Genomic DNA, 27769 nt, shown 5'->3' with positions numbered 1-27769 from the left:
GATTATCAGTGAAATCATGTAATTTTCTGCTCTCTTTTCCTGTTTCTGGAATTAATTGATACTTGATGTTCTGGGGGATTCTTATGTCTTTTTGAAAGCTGTCTAAATTATCTGAAATTTTGGAATTTCAGCTTTTAATTGGTATCACGTGTTCTTTTCTAATGGCAGTATTGTAAAGTAGAAAGGATAAGAGTTAAAATTATGTAATTTTAAAATCCAAGTGGTGTGTTATGGCAGAACTAAGCTACTATTCTATATGCTTTCAGGACCAAAGAATTCTTTAAAATGCTAGCTGTGTCCTGAGGAGTGTAAGAACTAATTAGTATAAATGTGTATCTTTTTATTTACATCTAAAAATAACACTTTCAATAAGTATCTATTTTAAGGCAGCTTTGTCTTGTCTATGCATTATGCCTTTGATAACTTTGAAGTACAGAAATGTAAATTTATACTTCAGAATGTTCCCTGAACAGTAATTTCACCAAAATATGCTTTCACAGCTGCATAAATGGAAATTCACACATTCCAGTAGTAGTATGTGTGGGTAAAAGCCCCCGGTATATTCCTTCTGTTCTAGTAAGTTTTGCATCTTTACATTCAACTTCTGCTGTATTATGATGTCTTATAACATATCATGCTTATCAGACAGGTTCTTGGAGTCTTATCTTTGTAGCTTATAGATAGCTTTGAACATCACTGGATAAAATGGGTGGGAAATTTCTCTACAATTCAATTTAAAAAGCTCTCAGGTTTTTATATTTGTCACTTTATTTGGAAAAGATCTTTGTCATGTTATATTTGTTTGGGGTTTGTTTTTCTGAATTTGAAATATTTGTCCTTAAGTAACATTATTTTAATAAATAAACTTGATGTGCTGAGTTGTATGGAACATGTGTTTTCCTGCTGAACTAATTATCTAAACTATAGCATAGGGTTTTGTATTTAAATATCCCAAATCTATTGACATGAACAAGTCCTAAAATTGCCCAGGCTCTGAATACATTTGTTACCTGCAAAAGACAATTTATTTAGTTTAGCCATATTATACTAATACCAGATTTACTCTGGGTTTAAAGGACTGTTTTCCAGAACTGCTAATCTTTAATCATTCACAATAATTATGTAGATTTCAGTTGTTTCTTAATTTGTGCTGCTTCTTATTCTAAAATGGATACTTCTATCTATAATACCAACTATACAGACTTAGAAATTTTATTTAAGATGTTCATGGGGGATTCTCTCATGTTAAACAATATTTAGAGATACTATATTAAATATTTGGTCATAATTGCAGATGAAAATTGTTTTTTAACAAGGTAGTCTAAATCATTAGATTTCCAGACAGGTTGAACACCTGTAAAATGTCTTTGTTGTTTGATATTTATAAAGGCAATCAGTATTATGAAAGAGGTTTATAACTGCAATGAAATACCAGGGATTTTTTTTTTTAGTGAGTGTGTATTTCTTTCTTGTCTAATCTTGCTTTCCTTTAGAAATCCAGTGGGGAGAAGATGGCCGACCATTGCACTTTCTTTTTTATACTGGCAAGCAGTCATATTATTCATTAATGCATGTAAGTATGTTATAATCTGTAATAAATAATGTTAGCTCCCAGTCAAGTACACGTAGTTCTAGAGATGTGTATCAGAAGCTCCTGAGTTTACTCATGTTTTCACAGTAGAACATAATATCACCACTGAAGCTAAGTGCAGTGTATATTTTTGTCAAAATATCCATTATTAGGGGCATTTTTATATTTAAGAGAACAGACTCCATAATAGTTCTTGCTTTAATTTTTGGTGTATTTTACAATTTTGGCTATGGACTAGGCTTGATTAGTTTGAACACTTTCTTGTAGGCTGTATCTGGTTAGTAGCATAAGGTTAGTAGTGGAGAATGCATATACAACAAAAATGGGTTCTCCTAAAAAATTAACTGTAGAATAAAAAAATAGGGCTTTTTTTTTTCCCTTGAAGGGCAAAGCTATAGGAAATGTTATTTGTGCTGACATTTAGTGTGAAGAAAATTTGCATTTAAACTACTTAATTGATTTTTCTAAGACTCTTCCATTCATGCAAACTTAAGGCTTTTTCTGATTAGTATGGTTCCAGGAGTAAAGGATCTGCATCTGTTTACCTTTATGAAAAAAGCTGTATCTAATAGACCATCACTAGACCCTGAGTCTTAACACGGATTGTGAATACATGTTTCATGTCTACAACCATCAGTGGCACAAGCATTATCTGCCTCTTCAGAAGAGTTTATAGAAAGATGTGCATGTTTCTTATGGATACTCATAGAAGACAAAAGCATTAATAATGTATGCAGAAATATTTAATTGGACAATCGTGTCAGATTCTGTTTCCTCATTAGATAGTCTTAAAAAGTTAGTTATTTTGTTAGTCTGCTGTCAAAAAAAAATATTTATGCTATCAAATTCTGTGCACAGCTTTACTGAGTGTACTGTTTTTATTAGAATTATCTCATATTTATTTGTGTTCTGCGTACCCAAAGGACAAAGTCCCCACTTGTCAGGTACATTTATTTCTTTGGGAGAATAAAAAACAGCCCCCCCCTTTTTTTTTTGTTGTTGACCTTGGGCAAATGAGCTTCTTGCCCTGGCAGAAATGAAATGAATGATAAATGTAGAGTGTGTCTTTGCTGAGTAATGGAGCTGCAGCATAGGCTTTCCACAGAGGTTTTCTCCTGCACAGCCTGAGGCAGCCCGAGGACCCCTGCTGTTCATTTAAATAGGTATGTCAAATCTGCCTCGAAACGCCGCTGGTTTGATCTGTGGTAATATTTGTGAAGGTTCCATATGGACTTGAGCCCCCTGCAGTGCTAAGAAATAATGTACAACGCTTCATGGTGCAGACGCAAATTTTCTCTGAAAAGGGATGCAATGCTGCGTTTTAGCTGTCGGAGAGGATGATGGAGCTGACGCGCTAGGCCTGTCAACTTGTTACACGGATGGGTTGCACGCAGCGAGGCTGTGGAAAATCTGTGCCTTTTAACTTTTCTACTTAATCACGGTTGTAGCATTGCCTTTAGACTGTATGCTACATTAATTCTCTTCCTGCCTTCTGCCTTTCATCCCAAGTTTCACGGAAAAAAGTAAAGCATGCAGGTCTTGTAGAGGAGCCTTATCAAACAGCTGTCATCTGACAAGCCATTTGCATTTGTTTTGGCTGAAACAGAGCAACCCAAGGGCAAGATGTTTTGTTGCATTCCATCATAATGAAGAAATTACAAATTTTACAAGGAGCACAAGTTTATTTTTAGCTCATTCTAGCAGTTAGAAAGGGTATGCAAGCTTGCCTTGGAAATCTCTAAAAGAATAGTGTGCATCTTGTTTCTAACAGTGTGGCAACCACCTTCAAACAAATCGTTTTGACAAATACATTTTTCATTAGTATAGGATACTTGAGTGTTCTTCAGCTGTTTATGAATATTTTCATTAAATAAGCTTCCATAAACCTAAATCCATTATGTGAGGTTTCACAGGGTTTTTTTTATTCAGGCAAAAGAAAGCTGAAATCTGCATGAAATTCCCAACATTGTTTTAACCTCTTATTAGACTAATGTGTATTTAAGAAAATGTATTTTTTAAGTCTCAAAGCTAATTAATTTGGCTAGGGAAAAAGAAAGGGTTGTATGTTAATACAGTCTCGTGTAAGTAATCCATCCCATTTGAGGATGTCCTTTAAATTGCTACATTAAGTCTAATAAATCGGATAAACATAAGTATTTAGCCTAAACTTGTATGCCATTAATTACTACATAGATTTATGTGGAACTTGAATTTTATTAATTGCTAGTAATGTAACTGGTCACAGCATCATTTTAGTTAATGTTAATAGATAATATTATCATTACTAAAAATAAACTGTGTATATTTGCATGTATTATAACTGCCAATATATATGTTATGACTTGAATATTAAATGAACTTTTATAAATTATATTTGGTTTATACTCCATTGTTGTCTTTTGTTCTGCCTGTTGAGTAAAGTTTAGCTGTAGGGAAAAGGACAATTTATTTTTCTTCTGATACACAAAAGAACATCTATTGCATGAAACACTATTTCGCAAATGTTTGATAGTATATCTGATCAGAATTTAACTTAAAAGATTTTCAGAGTAATATATTTAGTAATGTGCAGCTGCTCTTCATACCATTCTGTCTAGCAAAATAGTAATTTAAAAAAATTATTCTTGTACTTTTTTAGAAATATCAGAGGTTACAGTTCAGAGGTAATGGTCTAACAATAAAGCATTTTAACTCTTACAAAAACAAACCCTAAAAATCCCCAAACTATATGCTGAAGTCAAGACGACATAAGCAAAGAAAAATGCAAACTCTGATGTAAAATGTGGGCTCTGCAGCATATTTTAACCAAAATGTTAAAATATTTTTTTCCCATCAAAATCTCTCCTCCTAGGGTACCATTTGCTAATTCTTTCCCTAAATTTTTTATGCAGGGTAGAATAAGAATATTATTTTTTCATTTTAAAAGAGAATCTTTGTAGAGATCTGAAATTTGATCTCTCTATTAGAAATGGAAGCGTTTCAGTACATATCCAATCTTGTGAAATCAGCTATTTTGATTGTGTAATAGCTGAGTTTACAAGGCACACAGATGTGTACATTCATGAATTGGACTATTGAATCCTGAAGTGATTAGTAAAATCTTCACCTGCCAGCTTTGAAAAAGCAAGTGTGTCTTCAGAAGCTTTCTCTAGCTGTTGGGGAGTGAAGATTTGTCAGATAAATTATTGGGCATTACATGTGATTCCTGATTTTGCAAAGGCTCATCCACATACTTCACACGTGAGTGGTTCTTTTAGTCTGTTGACTTCAGCTCTATACAGAGATTAAATACGTGTATTTTTTAATACTTCAGACCAAAATTTTATTTCATAAGAGATACAAGTCCACTGTCGTTGCCAGTAATATGCAGGAAATTGTTTAGTGTCTCTTTTACGCTTGGAAGTATTCTAAAAGACTACTTTTTAAGGTAATTTGACTTCATGTGTGGTGTAAAGGGTTCTTTGTATGAATGGACATAATTGCTATCATTTAACCAAAACAGTTTGAAGCAATCATTTTAATTCTTAAAGTGCACATTCCTATAACTTAGGCTGTGGAGTGCCAGTGTTCTTTGGGAATACCTAGGGAGGTTCTGCAGGAAAATCTTACTGTTCCAGATATTGTAAAGCTTTCTCTGTTGTTGTAACAATGAGTTTCCGAGGCTTAAAAGCGCGTGGGTGAGAACCCATATCTCATTTTATTTGTCTGTGTTTATAAGTAGTTTCTGAACATGATGACAAAGTCCTTAAGTCTTCCTTTAACTTGTCATCTTACCTGAAAATACTTGAGTTGCTGTTAAGAAGCAATTCTGATTCCAGTCAGCCTGTCCTAAGTTAAAAGCTGTGATTCCTTCCCCCTGCCTTTTTAAAAAAAGCTGTGATATAGTTGTATTTTTGTTGAGCTCCTGGTTCGTGTATTTTTTGCTGACCACTCCGATACATAAATGTATGTGCCAGAGTCTAATGAAGATGATGGGTATTTCTGAGGCGTCAGAGCGGAAACTGCTTTTGCCAGGTAGGGAGGTGACGCACTCTGCCCTATGAAGGCAAGAGGTAAGCCAAGAGACTATCAGTGAAGTGAAAAACCTCCTAATACATTTATAATACCTAGTAAAGTAACCCAGTATCTCTTCTGATCATCTAACACCAGAATACTTCCTTCACGCCTGGTTTGACTTTTTCCAAATGCAGAAACTCGTGGAGCTCGCAAGCATCGTGAAGCATGTTCAAACTGAGCTCACCCCAGATAGCTGAGGGGCAGCCACAGCCCTCCTTCCCCTTCCCTCCCTCTGTGGTCCAGAGCAGAAGCTTCCATACTGATTCATTCTCATATGCAAGTACAGATGCCTAAAAATCGCTTTGTGTCAGGCACACCTCATGCCCTCTAACCCAAACCATGTTTGTGCTTTTAACGTATAGTCAATAATTTTTGCAGCCTAATAGTTCTGAATGGAGCTGTGAAGATTAGTGTGATGTGGCATGAATCTTGCCCAAAGCAGTGCTACTGTATTTTGTTATCTTAGAGATCTACAGATATATTTGTAAGGTTTGGAAATAGTCAAAAATATGATTTATTGTGCGTTTTTATATAGTGTTTCCTGTGTTTGAAGAATTTAAGTTGAACAATTATCCAAGTTCCTATCTGATATACTTATATCTATAAAAAATAAAGGATTTCTGAGAGGCATACTGCTATAATATATGCTTCTTACGCTGCCTCAAAGAAAAGTGGTCCATTTTGTTTTTCAGGATTTTACAGTGTGGGGTTATTCCAAAAATACTTTGTTCCACTGTGCTGTTAAAAATGTCACCAGTGACCTGCATCAAAGACTTCAGTGAATTGTCCCTCTTTTAATGCTTTGAGTGCAGCTCAGGTAGCAATCTGTCTTTAGTTCATACACTTCAGGTACAAGTATTTTAATTCTATATGTGTAGGTGTATTTTTATATTAGTGGATAAATCAGCTTAACAGTAGGTGTTTAAGCAAGGGAGTTTTGTCTTTGGTTTTTCTTCTGAAATGTAAACGGTTGCAGAAATTTCACTGCATTGTGTTACAAATCCCAGTATTAAGAACTAGTGTTTCATTGGTTAATTTCTTACAATACAGAACTGTCTCACATTTCTTGCTTTACTGTTTTTTGTAACTCAAGGAAAAAAAACCCAACTAACCATTGTTCCTTGTGCCCACTAATTTTTACATTGTAGTTTCTCTCTAGTATGTACTAAAACTCATTATATTAAGTATATGACAGTGATTATAAGCTTTCCATTTTCACTTGTTAATGGAGGTAAATTATTTGGGATATAAGTACTTTGTTGTAATACAATAATGCTGTTTTGTTTCAATATAATTTGTAATTATTTCGGCAAATACTCCTATTTAATTTGTGATTTGAATCACTGTCATAATTCAGAGTATTAGATTTTATATGTGAGAACCAAATAGTCTCTGAAAGTTTCTGAACTGAAAAAAACCCTGAAAATACTTTATTAAAAGCATATTTCTTCTGTAATATTTTTAGTGTGACTTTTTGGAATATGTTTTCCTTTTGTTGTTCTGAAGTGGTAAATCACTGTCATGGCATTGTTTGAAAATAATATCATAGCTAAGAATTTTGAGAAAAAGTTTTTTAAAAATGCTGAAAATTTAGAGTAAATATATCTAATGTTTGAAAGAACAGCACTTCTGATTTTGGTAAACATATGACCTTGTGTGTCCCTACAGACATGCCTGGATAAGAGGGAGTTCTGTCTGATACAGCCCACCAATGAAGCTGACACTCTAAATGCACAAAAATCTAACTAAATGAAATTATTAACAATCTTAAACCTTGTCAGTATTTTAAGGAAGTCAAACTAAAATGTGGATGCACTGATGAAATTTGTGCAGTATGTTTTAGAGTTACATCCATTATACAAATATACTTGCCTTTATGGGTGAGAATTTTTTTACAAGCATATGTAAGAAGGCAACAAACACTGAAAAAAAGAGTAGAATTCAAAATTAATTACTTTGAACTGCATATGAAAATACTATATATACTGTCTAAATGTTTGTTGGTTTAGATTTAACTTGCTATAGTTTGGGGTTTTTTTAATTGTCAGAGCTCTGTTTTCTGACCTCTGCATTTTAAGTGTTTGGAGAGTACAACCACATATGTGTTTTAAATAACAAAATTTAAATACTGAATGGAAAAATGCATTTAAATACTTTTCCCATATACATTTTAGGAAACATATGAAAAATTGCTGAATGCTCAGAAGTATCAAGACCAACTGACAGCTCAAGACCTTCTTCCTCAGAAGGAAGAGAGGTAAGCTTCTAGTTAGTATTGATACTATTTTTCTTAAAAATGCTTCAATGTGTTGTTTTGGCATTACTTGTAGTTCCCTGCCCTACCTGCCTTTTATTCCACAACATGTTTTCAGACCTTTTCCCTGTTCTTTGTCTAATATTTATACGGTGATTTCAGGTTGAAAAGTCTTACCTGTAATACATTTGTGTGGAGTGCTCGCTTCTTTCTGCTAAAATAGGGAACCCCCACCTGTTTCTCTTGATCTTTAATCTCTCCCTGCTCTTTTCAATATTCTCTCCTGTTATAAAAGTTCTAAAGTGTGATTTTAAAATAAGTAGAGAATATCCAGGATTCTATGTTTCCGTATATGAAGTTTTCTAATTGTTTCTTTATTAAAGGTTTTGAAAAAGGAGGTAAACTCTATAAGAAAACAAGGCCTTTTAAAATACCAAATAAGTTGCTTTATCTGTTGGAAAAATACTAAGGCCTAAAGCTGAGCTCTTTAATAGTTCATTACAGTTCTTGAATAATTTTATTTTCCAGTATTTAACTTACAAAGCATCAAAATCCTTAATTTCACTATTTTTTTCTTGATGGCTTTGAACAGCTAAATCATCAAAAACTATAGTAATTTTAGAAGGTTTTTTTGTTTGATTTGTTTGAATATCACTGTTATTAGTGGTTGAATTTAGCTCTTTTTCCTCTTTAACTTCTCTGGTATGCACAGCAAACCAGCTAGATAGCAGCCACTGGACAGGAAAGATACATGTCAACCAGAAGAAGCTATGGGAGGTGCTAGAGTTAGTTTCTTAGTGCATACTGTCAGGATTGTCTTTGAGATGGGTATATGCTTTAGGAACTGTTGGCTTCTCTTAGGCTGTTTTCTTGATTTTCTATTTTGAGTTTTTTTGTAAGGATTTTATGAGATATTAAAATAATAAGCAAATCTTTAAAAGAAATGGATACAGCTAGGAGGTTTTGATTTTGGCATTTACTGCTTTTGTATATAGTTACTTTTTCACTGTCCAAGTTGTTATCTTTGTTCTTGCTGTGTATTTTCTAGCCAGATTTATGTGCTGTTCTAGTTGCACAATCATGTTGGTTTGTCATTTCTTAATTTTGGCTATTTGTTATTTATGTTAGGAAGAGAAAGGATTAATTTGTTGAGATTATTTCAATTTCTTAAATAACACAAGTTCATGTTTCTTCATGATATAAATAGTGTCCTATGACCCACAGAATGTTTTATCATAGATTCATGTTAGCTTCTGAGCAGACAAGAGAACAAATGAATTTATTTTCTATGTGTATGCTGCTGAAAAATAACCTGACTTCTTACAGACCTCAGCCAGTAGATTTACTGATGTGAAAAATGACCTAAAGCTAGTCAGAGTTGAAAGGGTGTTTTCCCTGTTAGGTCTGTAAAAGCTCAGAGAATTTAAAGGATTTTTGAGACTTATTTTCCACACTGGATATGGTACTTCCTCTGAGATTAGCCTGGGTAATTTATCTCTGAAGTGTAGGTAGAGGGTGGGTGGGAATGGCTGATTTTTATTTTTATTTTTTTTAATCCCAGAAAATAATACATTGTGGATGCATTCTGTAATGTTACCTGTAGGGTTAGGACCTGATTTTGAACTGGTTTAAGTTTATAGCTTTTCACGTGTAAAAAAATTTCATTGACTTCACTGGAAGTAGCAATATGTAAATGTAAGTATATACTCAGGATGTCAGGATTGGAAGCTTTTTAAAATTACTGTTAACCCCAGCATTGTTTCTAAATAAATGTTTCTTATGCCCTGACTCAGAAAAGCATTAAAATAAATACTTAAGAAGTACTACTACTTAAAATCACCTTCTGAAGGAGTGCTTTTCTGAATCACAGCTTCCTTAATGCTGCTGAAAACATTAAGATTGTTTCTAAAAAACCTGAAGAGGTAAGAAACTAGTTAGAGTTTTGGCTTAAATTTACCTGATAATGTTGGCATGTATATTTATGGTAGCAATCTGTTTAGTTGGTCACTTCATATCATACATATTTCACAAAAATTTATTTCAAGCGTTATTTTCTCTGTGTGTTAGCATCTCTGTATGAGTCTGTCGTCTTAGAAAATTCTACATTTGCTATAATCAGTTCAGTTTCTGTGCTAAGCAAGTCAAGATTACACAGTATATAGAACAGTGTGTCATTGCTGCATTAGTGCTTTCACTATGCTTACTGCTAGTGGGTTTTTTTGTATTGATCAGAAAAGACCAGAGGCAAAATTCTGTTACTTTAGAATTTGATTTTAGTGTTCTGCTTTTGATTTTGTTCTTTGCTGCTTGTAAACCAAATTCTTCTTAGCAGCAGGCTTTTAAAACTAAGTCTTAAGGTGTGAGGAAGATCACTTACTATTACAGTATTACTCTAGCTCAATCCTAGACTTCAATAATATGAATAATGCATAACCGATACACATAATTTTCATGTGGTTAATTCAGTACATGAAGTTACCATCCCTTTCAAAAGACAGATCTTTAAAAATCAACATAGTCCTTCTCATGTTTACTATAAGAATGTGATCTGTATTCATTTGTAATGGAAAATGTATTTCTGAACAAAGACTGACTGTATGTGTGGTCCTTTGTGATGTAACTCTAATTGCATGGTTAATTAAAGGGAGAATATATGTGATATTTTAAACAGAAACCTGGCTGGCAGCAGATGGCTGACTAAGATTGAATTGGAAGAAATGTTGTTAGAAAAACTGTCAGATGATGATGTAAGTAATTAATCTTTCTAATCTTAAGGAGGCTTGTGTCTTAAAAATATGGACTCTGGGTGCATTTTTGGATACTGAAGAGGTACTATGTAGAAGCAGGTGCTCTTCAAAAGAATTTTTGTCCTTCTCATAAAGTCTATATATGCGCACAGTACTGTCACATTCATGTCTTGAACAGTGATTTGTGTTGCTGTTTTTACATGTCATGGTACAGAACTATTAAAGGTTTTCCACTGTTACTAACATAGTTTAGTTTTTCTCCTGGTAATGTTGTGAGGCCTGCACCACTTGTTTCTTGTCATCTAATTATGTACTCACAAATAGAGTAGATAATATATAATAATAGATAATATATATAAAAAATAATATATCACTTTATAATAGGAATAAAGTAATTTGTTCAAGTTATGGATGAAAAACAGACAGGGCTAGAACCTCTGTTGCTTATTGTAGAGAAAAGGTAAATGTTCAAGATGGGAAACACGATAGATTTATGTAATAGTGACCCTACACAGAGTTTGTCATTAATCCTAAGAAGGACATGATAATGTTAGAAAAATCACAGAGAAGGCTGATCAGAAATAAGGAGTCCTTTTTCTTAGTGATTGGCTACAGAATCAAAATCAGAAACAAGATACAAAGCTACATAGATCTGTGATCTGATGCAGATAGCTCTTGTCATATTCTCCTTTATATGAATATGGTGGGAGAGAGGAGGGTTTTGCAGTTTTCCCAGTATCTACAAATTGTATCACTCTCTAGATTTGGAGTCCTTTCCACGTTATCTCTGGGAATAAGGCTATTTGTCCTGATAGTCATACACTTTTTTTTCTCAGTCAGCTTTTTCCTTTGGTCCCCGAAATAGAATTAGATTTTTGTACAGCAGATTCAGTCTGTGTCCAGCTTCAGTTTTCTTTTGGAAGTTTAAGCTTGAATATGGTAGTACCAGAGAGTATAACACTATTTGTCTGTGCATCTTAAGTATTTTCTCAGCTAGAAACAGTGTTCTTCAATCTCTTCTGTCCTGTGGACATCATCAATGCAAAAATAGCATAGCAGCAGCAAACATGCCCTTTGTTCACTTGACAATCCAGAACAGTAACATATGATGGCTTCCTTGTCTGTGGGCAATGTGAAAAGGTCTTGAGTAGATTGTGGTCTGTAAGCATATCAGATATCGCTGTTGTAAATTCTCCATCGTGGAATAACCAGGAGACTTCCTCTATCTTGCTCACAGTAGAAGCAGTTATGACTTCAGTGTTTTCAGTAGCTCCTGCATTTGGAATTGGCTGTTTTTCCTCTGTGTGTTCTTCAATGCTTGATTTTTGTACACTCTACCTCTGTAAAAGTAGACTGCAGTATACTAAAAAAAACATACCACACACCAAAACCTTTTACAATACTGGCCTCTCGCATGTAAAACCACAAAGCCTCAGCCTATAGGAACAAACATTGTTAAATGTATTTGAAGTGTCTTGGTATAAGCTACCAGTCTTACCAGCTCAGGTTCTTGTATTTTGTCATTGCAACAAAATTTTCTGCAGTGTATTATTAAACAAAATCAGAACTATCGATATTTTCTTTTCCTTTGCACTCTGCAAAGCTTTCTTTAGCCTCTATCATTTTAAAATGTTTGTATTTTTTATATTTCTGCTCTACAAAGGCTTTAGCACAGGTCTGTGTCACATCATTAGATAGAAGAAGCTTTATAAGTGGTATCAGAGTTCCAGGGGCTATTGCTAGGTTACAGGAAAAGTATTACTTTTGTGCAGAAGACCCTGGTAACAGAGAAGAAAAAATACTTTTAATAACAGTCTGTAAGTAAAGAAAACTTCAAAAATGAGGTTGTGATATCTATATGAAAAATACATTTTAGATTATAGCATACCTTTATATCCAGTGACCAGCTGTCTAGTGCTCCTGACAGTAAGACTTCAGGGCATCCCAGCTTTTAGCACAAATGGGTTAACACAGTGGTGTTTACTCTTTAATCACATGTTGAAGAACTTTGGAGGAGGGTGTTAGGGGGAGGGAGAACCACATAGTAGCAGAGGATAATTTATTTCAAGAGGTTGCCCTTTAAGTCAAGTGTCTCTTGAATTTTTAAATAGCTTGATTGTTCAGTTTTGAAGGAAATCATAAACATTAAAGTAACTCAGCTTGAATAGCCAAAGATACATAGATAGGTATTTCCTGTATATATTATGGAATATAATCATTTAAGAGGATCAGTTTAGTGAAATAAAATTATTTCCAAGTCAATGAACATGCTGACTTACTGAAAGAAGTGAAAATCATTTCCTTTTGGCATTTTAATAAAACAATAAAAGAATGAAGACACACCCCCTCCATGTTTTCTTTTTAAAAGTGAGATGAACTTCAATTCTAATACAATAATGCTGTATTACAAAGGGATCGATTATGCTTTGAATTAGTTTCATTGTTGCCTGAAGAAAGAACTAGGTATCTTTAGTCACACAGAAAATGATGCATCTGCATGCTGTTCTTAAATCAGCATGTAGGTGCAAAAGTGTCAGATTGTCAGAAATCATCAATAAAAGTGAAGTAGGAAAGATCAATTACATAAAAATAGAAAGTTTTAGCAAATGCAATTACACTTGCATCCTTTAATGAAGTCTTGTTGTCTACAGTATTCAAGATTTATTCGACTCTTAGAAAAATTGATGACGTTGCCATGTGGTGACATCGAGGAGAATTATATACAAAAGTTTTCCAAAGAAGTTCCTGTGCAGTCAGAAAAGGCAGTTATTGAGCCCTTGAAGTATGATGAACGAGGAGTGGCCTTCAGCACCAGTGAAGGTACTAATTTCAAGTCAGTTGCACAATTTTTTCCTCTTCACACTGCTTTCTTTAGTATGTATGACACTGCTGAATGCATCACTACTTCATTTTATATGCTTATGTGTATATTGCATATGTAATTGTTACTTGTGTTATGGCATACTAAGATATGACATGGTCTGGTAACAAAGTGGAAGTTTTTAGCACAGAGTCTAGCCATTGTTAGTTTTTATCTGTGTTTCTATAAAGTAGTACCTCTGTCTAGCGGACCCTGTTGTGCTACATGTTGTAGGATACAAAAGGACTTTCATCGCTGACAGGGGTTGACTGTTGAACATAAAGGGCATGGGGACTGGGGGAGCACAAACAGATACAGAAAATTCCATGAGTGTAACAGTGTTGTTGCTTAGTATAAAAGTGGCACACATAGACCACTACGTAACAGTTATCATGGCTTTTGTAGGCAGTACAGCAAAGGAGAATTTTGAAGATGCAAAGAATAAATAGCAAGGCATTTGGATTTTTACAAAGAGCCTAGGAAAATGCAAAGAGGGAATTCCTAAATTTATTTAAACAAGTGGATAAACCACAGCTAGTATTATGGGATAGAGATGGGAATGTCATTGGTACTGAGTCAGAGAGGATGTTAGAGAAAAGCCATGAAGGTCTCTGTGTCTTTAGAACACAGGCTGCTTGTTTTTTCAGTGATGGGACATGTAGTAGAAGAATGATACGAATGATTGCCTAGAAAAAAATGTAGCAACAACATGTACAGGAAAGCCTGAACTTTCTAGACAAAGCATATGTGCAAACACACACTCCATATCTATGCTGTACATTTAAAAGGAATCTTTGTCAGATGATGTGTGTTTTTTAAGTAGCAGGCAGCAGATGATAATAAGAACAAAGGTTGCAGAGAATTTGAGGGGCCAGAATGGCTAGAGCGCTCTCTTCTAGCTGGGTTGCCTTCAAGATGATGTGGCAACAAGGAGCTGTAAGAGTGCCAAACTGGGATTTAATCCACAGTGGTTTTCGATAGTGTCTTAAGAACGGTAGTTATTGAAGATTGATAAGCATACAACCCATGTTATTTAAGAAAAGCCATCAGATTTTCACAGGTCAAGAACTGTCTTGTTTGTGACCCATCACCCCCCTAAATTAAGAAAAACGGCTAATTTGTTTCATAATTTTTATCAGAATGACTGCTTCCTTTGTGCTACAGAAGATTGCTTTTAGGCTTTAGCACAGAGTTTGTCATGGTTTAACTTGAAGCTAATACACTTAGAGAACTGCAAGTAGTAATTTCTGAGGAAACTATGCTAAATGATGCATAGGCCTTGTTTATAGCAGTATAATTAAAGTGTTAACCTTTTCCATATGAATAGTCTTAAACTTCTGTACCTTTGTATGATTTTATAAAGTATTTTAATATTACTAGAAATTGTACTTATGGTAAACATAGGCGTTCAACAAACTTAATTTTCATATACTGTGATATCACCGGGTCAAGAAAGTGTCCTGACGTACTGAAGTTGTTGGGGGTAGAGTGTTACCTTGACATCCTCCCCCTGACCCTGACATTGATTAAAATATATTGAAAGGTAGTTATTTGTTGTTTGTATGTATTTCTTTTTTTTTTTGTTTTGTTGCTGTTACCTCAGCCTCCAAAAAGAAATAGCTGATACTGTATGAAAGTGTTGAGATTTGCTTAACTTCTTGGGCGCATGAAGTTCTGTAGAATATAGAATATACCAATAACAGATTGATTTTAATTCCTTTAATTAATTTAAGGTACAAGAAAAACCTCAAGAGCTACTGTGGTAGTTTATGACAATGGGACTGGAAAAATTACAGTGAATGGAATAGATGTTTTACATTACTTCCCAGTGCTTCAGGACAGGTGAGAGCACTGAAATGCTTTATTCTTCCTGTACTTAAATTACTCCAGCAACAGTCATGCCATGGAATTACATTTTGACGCTGTGTTCCACAGTTGATCCTACGTTCTTATTTCTGTATAGCTATAAGTTTTAGGAAAACTGGTCTTTTTTTCCTAGTTTTCAGGAGTCAGTAGTATAAGAACTGGTAGGTAAACCTTGCTCTGTTTCTCATCTCTCCCTTTCTGAAGAATCAAGAGCACGGGCTATTTGGATAGTTCAAATTTTGTTCCTCTTAGAAAGGGCTTGCAGTTTATTTTAAAAATAAATAATAAACAGTATCTTTAAGTGTTTTTTGAGAGATTTGCAAATTGTTTGCATGTGTTATTAATCTGACATACAGTAACATAGTGGAAGCAAACAAGGTGAGACATGTCATGTAAAGTTTAAGATTTTAGAGAATGTGCACAGTCTGATATAGAGAAGATTTCTCATAAGGCCAACATAAGGTTTCCATCCTTTATGTGGTTTTTATTTTATTATGTGGTTTCTGAGCTCAAGAATAGAGTGAGAGATTGCTCAGTTTGCATATCCATAGCTGACAGATCTTGGCATCTGTACGTAATTAGTGAAATAAAAGTATTTGTAAAACTGATCTTAAAATACTTACCGATGGTAGTTTGAATATGCTCCTAGCTGCTTATCTCCCATTGATACAGTCAGTATCAGTAGGAAATTAAGCTTCTCAATGTCTTTCTGGATCTCTGCCTGAAAGTTAACTATGTTTTTGTATATACTATGGTAAGAAGTGTACACAGCATGTAACTTTATATACATGTATTTTTTATTGTTTGGTGACTTGTTTTGTTTTTTTTTTTTAGAGAACAGTTGTTGTTCCCTTTCCAGTTCCTTGACAGAGTTGGAAAACATGATATGGTTTGCACAGTCTCTGGTGGAGGAAGATCTTCACAGGCTGGAGCAATACGTTTAGCCTCTGCAAAAGCCTTAAGGAGTTTTGTGACAGAAAAGGAGATGGAATTCATGAGGCAAGGTAGGAATAGAAAATATTTCAAGTCTTGAAAATATTTCAATGTTTTTTAATGTGTTTCTGGTAATTAACAGAAATAATACAAGGATCATTTAAGGATCAGATAGTGTAAGTTTCAGTAAATAATCCCAGTGAAACCTTGTATACTGTATGAAGGGGATCTGCATTTATTTATAAATTGCTTTCACTTGTTTCCTAGCATCCTTTGTGTATGTTTTGGATGACTTCTTGAGCATTTTTCCATCTGTTCATAACCTCTTAGGTCTATTAACCATCTTATATTGCCTCAACGTGGAATCACAAAACATGAATGTGTATTCACTAACAAATAAATCTGGATCAGGCATTAGTGAGCTGTAAGGTACTAAGATTTTACTTTTGTTTTACTTGGTTAGTTGCATCTTGTTCATGTTTAAAGAAGTTTTATTTTTGAACATAAATACTAGAGGGTTAGCTTTGAAGGGATGGTAATGAGCATAAATATATTGCATGCAACTAGCCAGGCTGAAGGAGCTTCTTTTCCATTCTTGCTTTATTTAGAGTTTACAAGTTAACTAGAATAAGATTGAACTTATTTGGATAATTGCTGTATTTGATGCTTCTCAATGATTAGTTGCCATACTGTTTCAGCAAATACAGACTTATGAACAGTGAGCTTTTAACTGCTCTTTCTGCACAAGGAGGAAGAATAACTGCATGTATTACTGGCAGAACAGCTATGATTTTTTCACATTATTACCATCCATGGAAGTGAAGGTGTCTTCATGCTAGTATCTTTGCAACAAGTTTCTTTGCTAGCTTTTTGGTACTGACAAGTATGACTTGCTAGGAATACCCTTGTAAACTGACACTTTAGTGAGTTGGATATCTGTAATGAGATCAGCATAATTCTGACCGTGTTTTGGACATTGCCAAATATACTTTGGAAACAGAAAGTGTACTCAAAAGCAGTGGTCTCCAAAGTGTGTGCGGGGGGTGCTCTGGTGTTGCGTGATATGATGCATTGGGGTACAGGTAAAAAATCTTAGAATTTCAGTAGTGTATATAATTCATAAATGAGTAAATACATATGTATTGGGGATGCATGCTCAAAAATATTTCACTGATAGAAGTGCATGATCAGAAAAGTTTGGAGACTGCTGCTTTAAAGGCTTAAGCAATATGGATATAAAACAACATGGGATTTTTTTAGTGCTTTGTAAAGGAAAACGTGAAGAAAGTTCAATTACTAAAGTTAAAATGTTAGAGGATCTGATTAAATTCTTTTCAGTGTGTTTTAAACTGAACCCTTATCCTTCTAGATGTTACAACTCATATTGCAAAGTTACTGTCTTGAACTCCATGCATGTAGTGTGTCTGTAATATTAACTAATAACAGTGAATGGGTACTTTTGTGTTTTATAGCTGGATTATTAACAGTTGACCCACGTGTGAGGGAACGAAAAAAGCCTGGTCAAGAGGGAGCCAGACGGAAATTCACCTGGAAAAAGCGATAAGTCTTGAGTATTTAAAGAACAGAATGCTACCAGAATTTCAAAGCATACTGATTTATGATTTGAAACTGTTGTATAAATATATTTAGTAATAAAGACTTTTTCCATTATAACAACTGTTTTCTCTGTTTAAAAAGCAGCAAACAACTTTGTATTTATTAAAAATTGTGGAAAATTGCAATGTGATTTGCCAAAATGCTAGATCTAAAATAGTAGCTTGAGTGCCAGCTTTGCATCTTAGCTCCACTGAAGTCGGTAATGATTTATGAAACAGTTGGTGGATTATAACTTCTAAAAATCAGTATGTTTGTTTAGTGACTTGACTATCTAAATTCTGGAATTAGGCAGCTCCTAATCAGGTATTTGGACAGTTTTGACGTGTCTCCCTTTATGCCTCACAGGTGTCTGAAGATAAGTGACAACTTCCCACCTAAACTATGGTGGAGTTGAGAAACTACTGAGAGTGGTACTGACAATTGAGAGGATGTTGAGAGGAACAGTCACAGAAGATAACCTCTGCCTGTGGAATCAGTTGTCTCCAGGATGCTTCCCTGGGTTAAGTAGGGAGTGATTCAGAGCACCTAAATTTAGGTACTTGCTCTGAATCACCCTCTGGAGGAGTCAGTTTTTCTTTTCCCAAATGCAGAAAGAGCTGGAGGGATTAGGCTGAAGTTAATCTTTTAGAATACTCCACCCCTTAAATCTCAAGGGGCCCGATCAAGGAAGCGTGTTCTGAATATGGCTAATGCACAAAGATAGCATTGGACTCTTTGCCAAATACAGTCATAACTTTTCTTTTTTAAAATCAGAAGCAGGAGGTGATGACAGTGCTGCCCACCTACTGTCTATAATTGTAGCCTTCCAAAATAGATTAGTGGTTACAGCACTCAACCAAAAGCGCAAGGTTTTGGTTTATTGCCAACTTCCTTCCTGGGACAGAGGTCAGATACATAGAGCTTCCAGTGAAAAGCATATCCTTCATCTTTCCATAGGAACTGGCAAAAATTAGTATAAGGCTCATCTCACCATGAGAAAGCAGAAAAGCAATTTTCAACTCAGTAATTTTAACAACAGGACACCTTCCAAATTTCTTTCAATACAGAATTCGTCCTCCCCAGCCAGATACCTAGCCAGGTGCTAGAGTACCTGCCCTGCTGCTTATTTGCTCTAGAGTATACCAAAAATATTACACCTCAGAGGTAACAAAACGTGCTAGGAGGTCACTGCAGGTGATAAACAACAAGTGATCTCTATGGGCCATTATTTTTCTGAGCACCATTCAAGAGGGGGCAGCACATAAATAGACCTCTTGAACTGAGTAAAACAAAGAAGGTCAGAAATGGTATGCATCCTTGACTGATGTGCTTCTGATTTCTTAATCCCCAAAGACACTCTGTTCTTCTTTTTAACTCTTTTTTCACTATAATATTCAGTAAACTTGGGCAAGATTTCTTATTGCTGAGGTGGTTTGTCTCAATCAAAATATATGACACTACAGCTGCCTGAACAGAGGTTGTAGTGAGGTGGATGTTGGTCGCTTCTCCTAGGTAGCAAGTGATAGGATGAGAAGAAACAGCCTCAGGTTGTTCTGGGGGAGGTTTAAATTGGATATTTGGAAAAATTTCTTCACTGGAAGGGGTTGTCAAGCCCTGGAACAGGCTGCCCAGGGAAGTGGTTGAGTCACCATCCTTGGAGGTATTTAAAAAACTTGTAGAAGTGGTGCTTAGGGACATGGTTTAGTGGTGGACTTGGCAGTGTTAGGTTTATGGTTGGACTCAATGATCTTAAAAGGTTTTTTTCCAGCCTAAACGATTCTGTGGTTCTGTGGCTTGTTAAGTTGTATTCAACAGCTGAGGCAATTCACCTAACTCGTTGAAAAATGGAGTTACATGAGACATGTTTTACACTAAGGCAAATACAAAATGGCTTAATTAGCATTTTTGCTAATTTAACTCTGAATTTTTTGTGTGTAGTGAAATAACTCTTCAGTTTCAGTAGAAGCTGTGACTTGCAATAAAAGTGTTCAGTAAATACCCATGCTGGAACAGGTATGTACCTAAAGGTTCTTTCGATTATGCTTCAATAACAAAACATACATAAGCACATGAACTTAAATGAAGGTGCTAGCTGAAGAAGATATAGGAGGAGATTAAATAGTAGAATTTTTATCTTAACACAAAATTGATGTTTGACAATATTTATTTTCCTACTTCATTATTAGGCAGTAAAGCTGTAAGAGTGCAACAGCATTATCAGTACTTACAACGTACATAGTTTTTTATCATGTTTTAAAGGATTTCTTAACTTTTTAGCTTCCAAAAAAAAGTATGGGGACAGCCTTTGGTGTTTAGACCCAGCAAAAATTTTAGATACGGTAAAGCTTTAGAATCTAGAAAACTTTTTAGGGGAGTCCCTGGAAATACTAGTTAATGTTGTGCAACCAGGTCACTTGCTTCCTAACTGCTTGCTCAGGCTTCCAACTATAGTTCTGAAACTCAGCCAAACGAGAGAAGTATTTTGAAAAGAAAAAAACCCTGAATTGTGCATATTTTTTACTTTTTTTTTTTGTATGAAGTTCCTCTTAGTCAACTCCCATGTTGACATGGATTGCAGTTAGGAGATGAAGTAATTCTATATTAAGAAGGACTATTTCTGTAGTGTTAAAGCTGATCAAAAGGTGAGACTAGCATTTTTTTTCACTTTTACAGATTCATCAGAACTGAAGTATCTTACGGGTGAACCAAATAAGGAAATTTCATTTGGAGTGTTTAATTTTGGCTTGTGACATCAGCACAGTAGTAGAATCAGATTATTAGTTTGAATAATCTTAATTTCCCATTTCTCTCATTCTCTTGCATTTCCAAAGTTACCGAAAGAAGCAGTCCTGAACACCTATGTACTCACTGTGTCTGAGCCAGGCTTCTTGGGTCTCAGTTTTGAACCACTTGCAGTGTGGACTAGCTCATCTTGCCAACAAGGTTTTCAGAAAAGTGTCCTGAATGTGACAGGTGCTTATACTGTAGAACATGACAAAGTTTTCTGAATGTGGGCACAAAGTAGTAAGCCTTCTATGCTTTCTGGTTAATGCATGTTGTGATTCATCCAGGCTCTTTTTTTTTTTTTTTTTTTTTTTTTTTTTTTTTTTTTTTTTTTCCTTTCCCTCCACACTGATGTTTTGCTTTAAGTTGAGATACCAAAATTGTCTCTGAGACAAATGGAATATATCTATGTCATTGATTTCTGGTAATTCTGGTAATATATTTCTTTAGAGTGGAAACCAGTCAGTCAGAAGGTAAAGCTGTAATGATGTTTTTGGTTTGTATTAATGATGCCATGTTACCACAAGATGGAGCAGTTTGCAATCGAATGAAATGAGCTATTTTAAAAAGCGGTATGTAGATGGAAAAGAAATGAGGAGTCTTTCTTATAAATAGTGATTTTGTAACAGATTAATATGAAAATAAATGTATTGGGTTTCAGAAGTGTAGATGCAGATTCTTCCCAGCATTTTTTCTCCTGACAAGAGATACAAATTTTAGGAAGGAATAATGTCAGTTAATACTAGTTTTCAGCAATCTAATTTCAAGGTATAAATAATATCTTCGAATTAATATTAACAGTCTTATGCTAAGAAATGTCGGCTGATGCGTGAAGCTTGGAAATGTTACAATAATGTTATGCCAGTCATCACAAAGTTAAAATCATAGAATGGTTTGGGTTGGAAGGGACCTTAATGATCACCTAGTTCCACCCCCCCTGCCATGGGCAGGGACACCTTCCACTAGCCCAGGCTGCTCAAAGCCCCGTCCAACCTGGCCTGGAACACTGCCAGGGAGGGGGCAGCCACAGCTGCTCTGGGCAACCTGTGCCAGTGTCTCACCACCCTCACAGTGAAGAATTTCTGCCTTAAGTTCAACCTAAACCTACCCTTAGCAATCTCACACTAATCATACATAACTAATAAATATAATTATTTAGATAAAATGCCAGAAATTTGCTTTGGCTAAGGGGAAGAGGATTTGGTATTGAAACTGCATTTTATCTATACTGTTTCATAAAATCCTTGTGCATATAGAAATTAATTTTCACAGTATGATATTTTATATAGATGAGAATTCATGGACTAGAATTGGAAGCAAATGTGGTTTTTAATCTAGTGAGTATCGGTTGTAGTGGCTTACTAACTGTCCTTCAAAACCTGTGATCGCAAAGCACTGCCTGTGTACCTGTCCACATAAAGCACTGTGGGAGAAAAACAAAACAAAGGGGCAATAATGGTTTTAGACCTCCTATTGCTTAGCATCCACTCTGAACCACTGTCAACAATCACCTTCACTGTTAGTTTTCAGTATTAAATAACTGAATGTTGAAGTCCTTCCAGTGGGCAATTCTGATCCCACCTGGCACATAAGCAGTAATGGGTGCTCCTCAGCTCAGCTGGGAACTTGCTCCTTTTGAAGGAAAAAAGCCTTGGGTGCTCCACAGAGGAGGTCTGTATTTCAACATGCTCTATCTTTAAGGCGTTCAAGATGTGCACTGACCATTTCTTCATCATTTCAGTAAATGTTGTATTCAGATGCTGACAATACTGACACAAGAAATAATGTAAGGAAAGTGGTGTGTGCTTGTCACAGGTCCTGAGCAGACTAGTACACTATGGAAGCAATTTCAGACTAACATGACTACCAGGAGATACAAAACGGTACAGTAATGCTTTCTTTTTAAAGCGCCATTTTGCCTCCAAAATCGAACAAAGCAAATTCTCGATTGGTCCCTGATACTTTCCTGCTTGCCTGGTTACACTTCCCTTTAGTAACTGCTGTTTCTCATAAGACACAGTGATGCCACCAGTGGTACCAGGGTAGAAATAATTCAAAAGATTCCAGCATATCCTTATTTCAAGCCCCAGAGCAGCCCTGCAGGATTTAGGTTGGTGGTGCCTCTAATACTTTGATTTTACATACCTTATACCTTGAGTGCCGGATTCCATGTAGGCAGTGGCAGCTATAATGTTTTTTAGGTGGTGGAGATCTCAACAGGAATTTTTTTTTGTTTAAACTTGTGTTCATATGATGTAACAGGTTTTAGAGGAAGATACTGTACAAAGAATGGTCTAGATAATTAATTATCAATAATATTATACACTGCATAACAGAGGAAGAGGAGGTCATTGCTTTGTAAAGGACCTGGTGCCTTTATCTTATGTACTGCTTGGGCTGAGCACCACATTGTTGTCTCTACAAGTGTGAGGTTAGCCAGCAAAATCCTCACTGAGGGGTCTTATGCAGGAACACCAGTGCCTGAGAAGGCTGTGACATGCATGTTGTGAGACAAAACATCTGCTTCATTCAACTTCATTGCAAAAAGAACACAAGCACATGGTTATACAGTGTCTTCTCTGCTCAGCTCACATAGGAAATCATAGGGCAGCTGGCTTGTCAGGGTCTTCTAGCTTTCTGCTGCATGCCACCTTTCACGCTCAACCCGAGTTGGACACCCGCATCTCTGTAAGCAACTTTGGGGATAGCTCAGGGAACCCCACCAGCAGCTACTGTGCTGGTGCGTTGCAGTGGAGGTTTGCTGCGGCCGGCATGTTTGTGCTCTGTGGTTACTGTGCGGGGGAAGTGAGACTCAGATCTTGCAGAGTCTGTCAAGTTCTGCTGGGGATGGGCCTCAGGATTGCTAAAGCAAGGGCTGCCCCTGCTCATAGAGATGTAACAGACATCTAGGATCTGTTATTTGGTAAAAGCTCACCTGTGGTGGAGAGGAATTTGGTTTTCTCCTCACTCAGCTGCAGTTAAATTCCTAGGTTTAAAAACTGGTTCTTTAGTGAGACCTCGACATGAGCACTGACATCTCTTGGATGTTTTTGAGCCAAGCCAAAGGGGTCCCTCCTGTATCTTTCACCTGGAACAGCTCTCTGGTAGTAACTATTGCTTCTGTGGGGAAAATTGAGATACAGGTTTAACAGTCAGCTTTCTTCATAGAGAAAATTAAAAAGTCACTTTGAGACCTATTCTAAAGATCCACCCCCACCCCCCCTTACCTCTGAACTCAGTTTAATTTCAGAGGTTAAGCAAACAGGCTTCCAAAGCTGGAGGACTTATTTGTACTCAAGTTGCTAGGAACACTTAATGATTTTATTTGACTAAGGCAAAATGAGAAAGGAAAAGGATATTTAGAAATTTTCATTAGAAAAGCACTTGCTTCTTTGTTTCTATAACAGCAAGATTACCGGGTATTCTCTGCCTTAACTCATCAGGGATAGTTGATTGCATCAGGTATGCTGATGGAGCTGATATTGATGGGCTGAGTGTGCAAAGCATACACATTACCCTCTCAAAGACTCATAAGATGCCTCAGAGCAGGAACATGCAAAACAGCTGCCCCATAAGGATATCCCATGGTACAAAACAAAAACTAGGCAGGAGGCAGAGCAGCAGTAGAGTCAAGGGCAACTGAACTTGCTAGAGTAGCAAGCTAACCCTGCCGGCTGCTGAAGTCTGGGGAGGTCCTGGGAGAGGAGCTGGCTCAGGCAGTTAATTGCTGCTCAGTGGCACTGACTGATGCAGACTTCGACCCCCTGGGATGTCACCCTTCATTCATGAGGCATGGGGTCTCAGATCTCCCCCACCGGCAGACCTGCCAGGCAGGCAGCTGGGCTGCCCACAGGTAGACAGGACAGAGGTGGGGAAGGGCTTTACTGAGGGAAGGAGGAACCGCTGGCTGGAGCTCTCACGCTTTGCACAGGTAGAGGACATGCCCTCTTCCCTACAGCAGTGTGGCCGATTCAAATTCTGTCATCTGCCAATAAAAAAGGGGCACTAGCTGTTTCATAATTCACTGTGAGTTTGTTTTTACCTTAAGGAGCTTATCATTTACAAATATAACGCTTTACATCAGCATGAAGTTTATCAGATGTTTAACATCAAAAGTTAAGACTTCATCCACTGCCTGAATTTGGCATAAATCTGATTGGTTTCTTTTGTAGAAAGCCAATTTGGGAATCAATTACATATTTTAATGGGCGTGAAAACAGCTCCTCTTTGGTCATTGTAGTAGATTACAGCTTGTAGTCTGACATCACTTAACTGTGTAGCAAATTGTCTGAAAATGAAAACTCCTATTAGGACACTTAAAAAATTTCTGTTTCAAAATGACTACTTAACAACCATTAAAGCATCTTTATAGAAATGTCACTACCCTCCTTACATCTGTACCTTTGGTTAGTTTCTTTCCCCCTTTCCAATTTTCTCCCCATCATCTTGCAGCTTGCCTATTATTTGGATGTATAATTAGAAATCCATTATTATGTTTTATGGAGATGTAAAGAGTAGGAAGAAAGCTGCGTAACTACTTTTTACATGCAGCATGCAAATTATCCACCTTGTGTATTTTGGCTCTGAATGTTCCGCAGATGTAGTTTCATTTCCCTTGGATCTCTGTTTACCCATTTTTATTGCTAGTCATCAAGTATAGCAGCAGAAAAATCAAAATAGGAGGGGGGTGGGACCTTCCCATAGAAGCAGCTTAGCATGCCCCCATCGCAGAGTAGTATCGACATTAATGTGCTTCACCTACACAGTTCTGTGCATGGCCATTATTTATAATAGATGGTCATGGAAATGGTAATCAGCATCACATGAAAAAATGGTCACTGCCAAAGCTGCATAGTTGGGAAAGCGTTCTGAAGGGTATGATTTAAAGTGTTCTATCCAGTTACTGTGTGTACTGAGAAATGATGCAGGATGGGGTTTCACCTGTACCTCACAGCTCAGTACAAGCAAATGCCTCTTTCCTCAGCCTGACTCTTCCAGCTGACGTTTGTTCTGGTCTTGCCTAATGATAATATCCCACTGTGTGATAGACTCAGGACCTGATCCAAAGTCTGTGGAAATCTTAGAGACTTCATGGCGCTTTACATCAGGCCCTTAGGTTTTTAATGATTTAAGGTCTGACCTTTACCCTCTCTGAAATCCTACCAGTGCATATGGCATCATGCGGTTTGTAGGTTGCACTCCTGCCATGGCTTCTTCAGATTTGCCAGTCCACCAGAGAATGAACGGGGTGGAGGTTCGTCCCTTCTCTCTCTCCCTCCCACCAGACAGAAATGTCCCAGTCAAGGGGCAGTTTGTGGCCAGAAAAGTCTGATGAGGCTCCTAAAGCTGGCAAAGTCTCTGGAGCTGTGACTACCCCTTTCAGCACAGCATTAAATGCTGAACTCTTGAGAAAGCTGCAAGCTTTGCCATTTCTCTTGCGGGTCCTTTGTTGGATCCGTACCGGTGTTTTCCCAGGTGACAGGATGCCTCTAAGTGGGGAGAAGCCTCATGCAGTGGCCTGAAAGCAAACATTACTTTAAACCAGTGTTAGATGTTGGTCTGATATAAGTGTATTGAAATGGCTCTTGGAGAGATTATAAAAGAACATTTTCTTTTTTGGAGGTGGGTGCCAGTGTCTGAGGAGGAGCTGGCTCACAAGAAAGAAGAAGCCTTCTTAAGGGAGGGTCTGGCAGAGCTGTGATATGGGAATTACGGTGTTTTTCTGTGGTTTAGTGGCTCAGTGTAACTTTCTGAATATTAAACTTTATAAAGAAAAAAGAACAAAGTGCACCTAGTAGGTATGCATTTTAAAAAATGGTTGGTGTTTTTTTTCATGAATACTGTTTTATATAATTCCTTTACCCACTGACTGGACAAAACCAGATAAAACATCTTTACAATATACAGATTTTTTCCCCATTCTGAATTGCTGCTGATTTTACTTAGCCTTTAACTTCATATAACTGACAAAATAATTCATTGCCCAAGATTATCAGTCTCTTTTAGTCATGGTAAAAGTATGAAACAGATTCTGGTCAACCAGATATTACCACTTAATAATAGTGTGATCTGCATATTTATATACATACACATATGCATCCAGGTATTGTACACATGTATGTTTTAGAACTAGGGAAGATAGTTTATTCTTTCTGTTAAAAATAATTTATTTCTTAACCTAATTTGATAACTATGCTATAATTATGACTTAGGGAAGTCATACAGCTATAATGGCTGGAGCAATTCAGAATAATTTTGAAATTAAGGAGAGGTTCTGATGGTGCTGGGCAAGGACATGGGAAATGGTTCAGCTCTTGCTCTTTTCCAGAGCTCATATGTGACTAGAGAAATTGCTTACCACCTGACCATGAGCTGCAGGAATTGGGTAACACTTGAACAGTGAGAGTGGCACTGGATGTCTATTTAGCTTTTGGTCTTTCTGACAGCATCCAAGCTTTCAGTAGAGAATCCAGATAAGAGAGTGCTAATTCTTGGCACCCTGACCTTGCCTGTCCACCTTTATGGCTGCTCGCAGGCAGCCTGCAGCTCATGCTGCTGCCCATGTGCCGTGTCCTGAGCCAATCCCCAGGTCCGATAGCACCAGAGATGCTGCTCTCAGAGAAGAACAGTGCTGCCTCCTTTTATGCTCTGAGTTGACTACCAGCCCTTCAAAGGCTTAGTTCAACAGGCTTTTTTGAACATAATATGGCTACATAACTTTTAGCTGGTTGTCAAAACTAGCATATGTTTTTTTTGTAATTGTAGCTGGAAGAGAATTATGTTTCTAGGCTGAGAGGCTGGGCTGGGCCACAGAAAGGAGAAAAGGTAGGGCAGGAGAGCTGGACAGGCCTTTTGCTTCTGCTGCCAGTAGCAATGCTGGAGAGGTGCAATGAACAACTGCTGCTTAGGGGTGGCAGCAGTCCTTCCTCAAAAAAACCCCCAATATTTTCTCTGTCTTCACCTCCTTCCTGATGGCAGCAGCAGCAGCCATGCTGGCCTCGTGTGCATGAAAGCGGTGGTAGCGCTACAGCCGGTTTGTTGCACCAAGAAGTTTCCTCCCACAGGTGATGGGGTCACGATGC

General features: G+C 36.6%; 1 protein-coding gene across 1 annotated transcript in view; it reads left to right on the top strand.

Annotated features, from left to right (window-relative positions):
• Positions 1–17982, top strand: part of MRPS9 (mitochondrial ribosomal protein S9) — a 33074-nt gene extending 15092 nt beyond the window's left edge. The window contains exons 5-11 of the mRNA XM_026847583.1: positions 1494–1573; positions 7822–7904; positions 10573–10648; positions 13300–13468; positions 15242–15350; positions 16209–16378; positions 17780–17982. Coding sequence (XP_026703384.1) covers positions 1494–1573; positions 7822–7904; positions 10573–10648; positions 13300–13468; positions 15242–15350; positions 16209–16378; positions 17780–17871 — 779 coding nt within the window. The 3' untranslated portion in view covers positions 17872–17982. The remainder of the gene's footprint in view (positions 1–1493; positions 1574–7821; positions 7905–10572; positions 10649–13299; positions 13469–15241; positions 15351–16208; positions 16379–17779) is intronic.
• The last annotated feature ends 9787 nt before the right edge of the window (positions 17983–27769 follow it).

This window comes from Athene cunicularia, assembly GCF_003259725.1.
Source record: "Athene cunicularia isolate RWA chromosome 1 unlocalized genomic scaffold, athCun1 chr1_part1, whole genome shotgun sequence".
NCBI lineage: Eukaryota > Metazoa > Chordata > Aves > Strigiformes > Strigidae > Athene > Athene cunicularia.
Note: the sequence above shows the minus strand (reverse complement) of the source record. Positions and strands in the feature narration are given on the sequence as shown.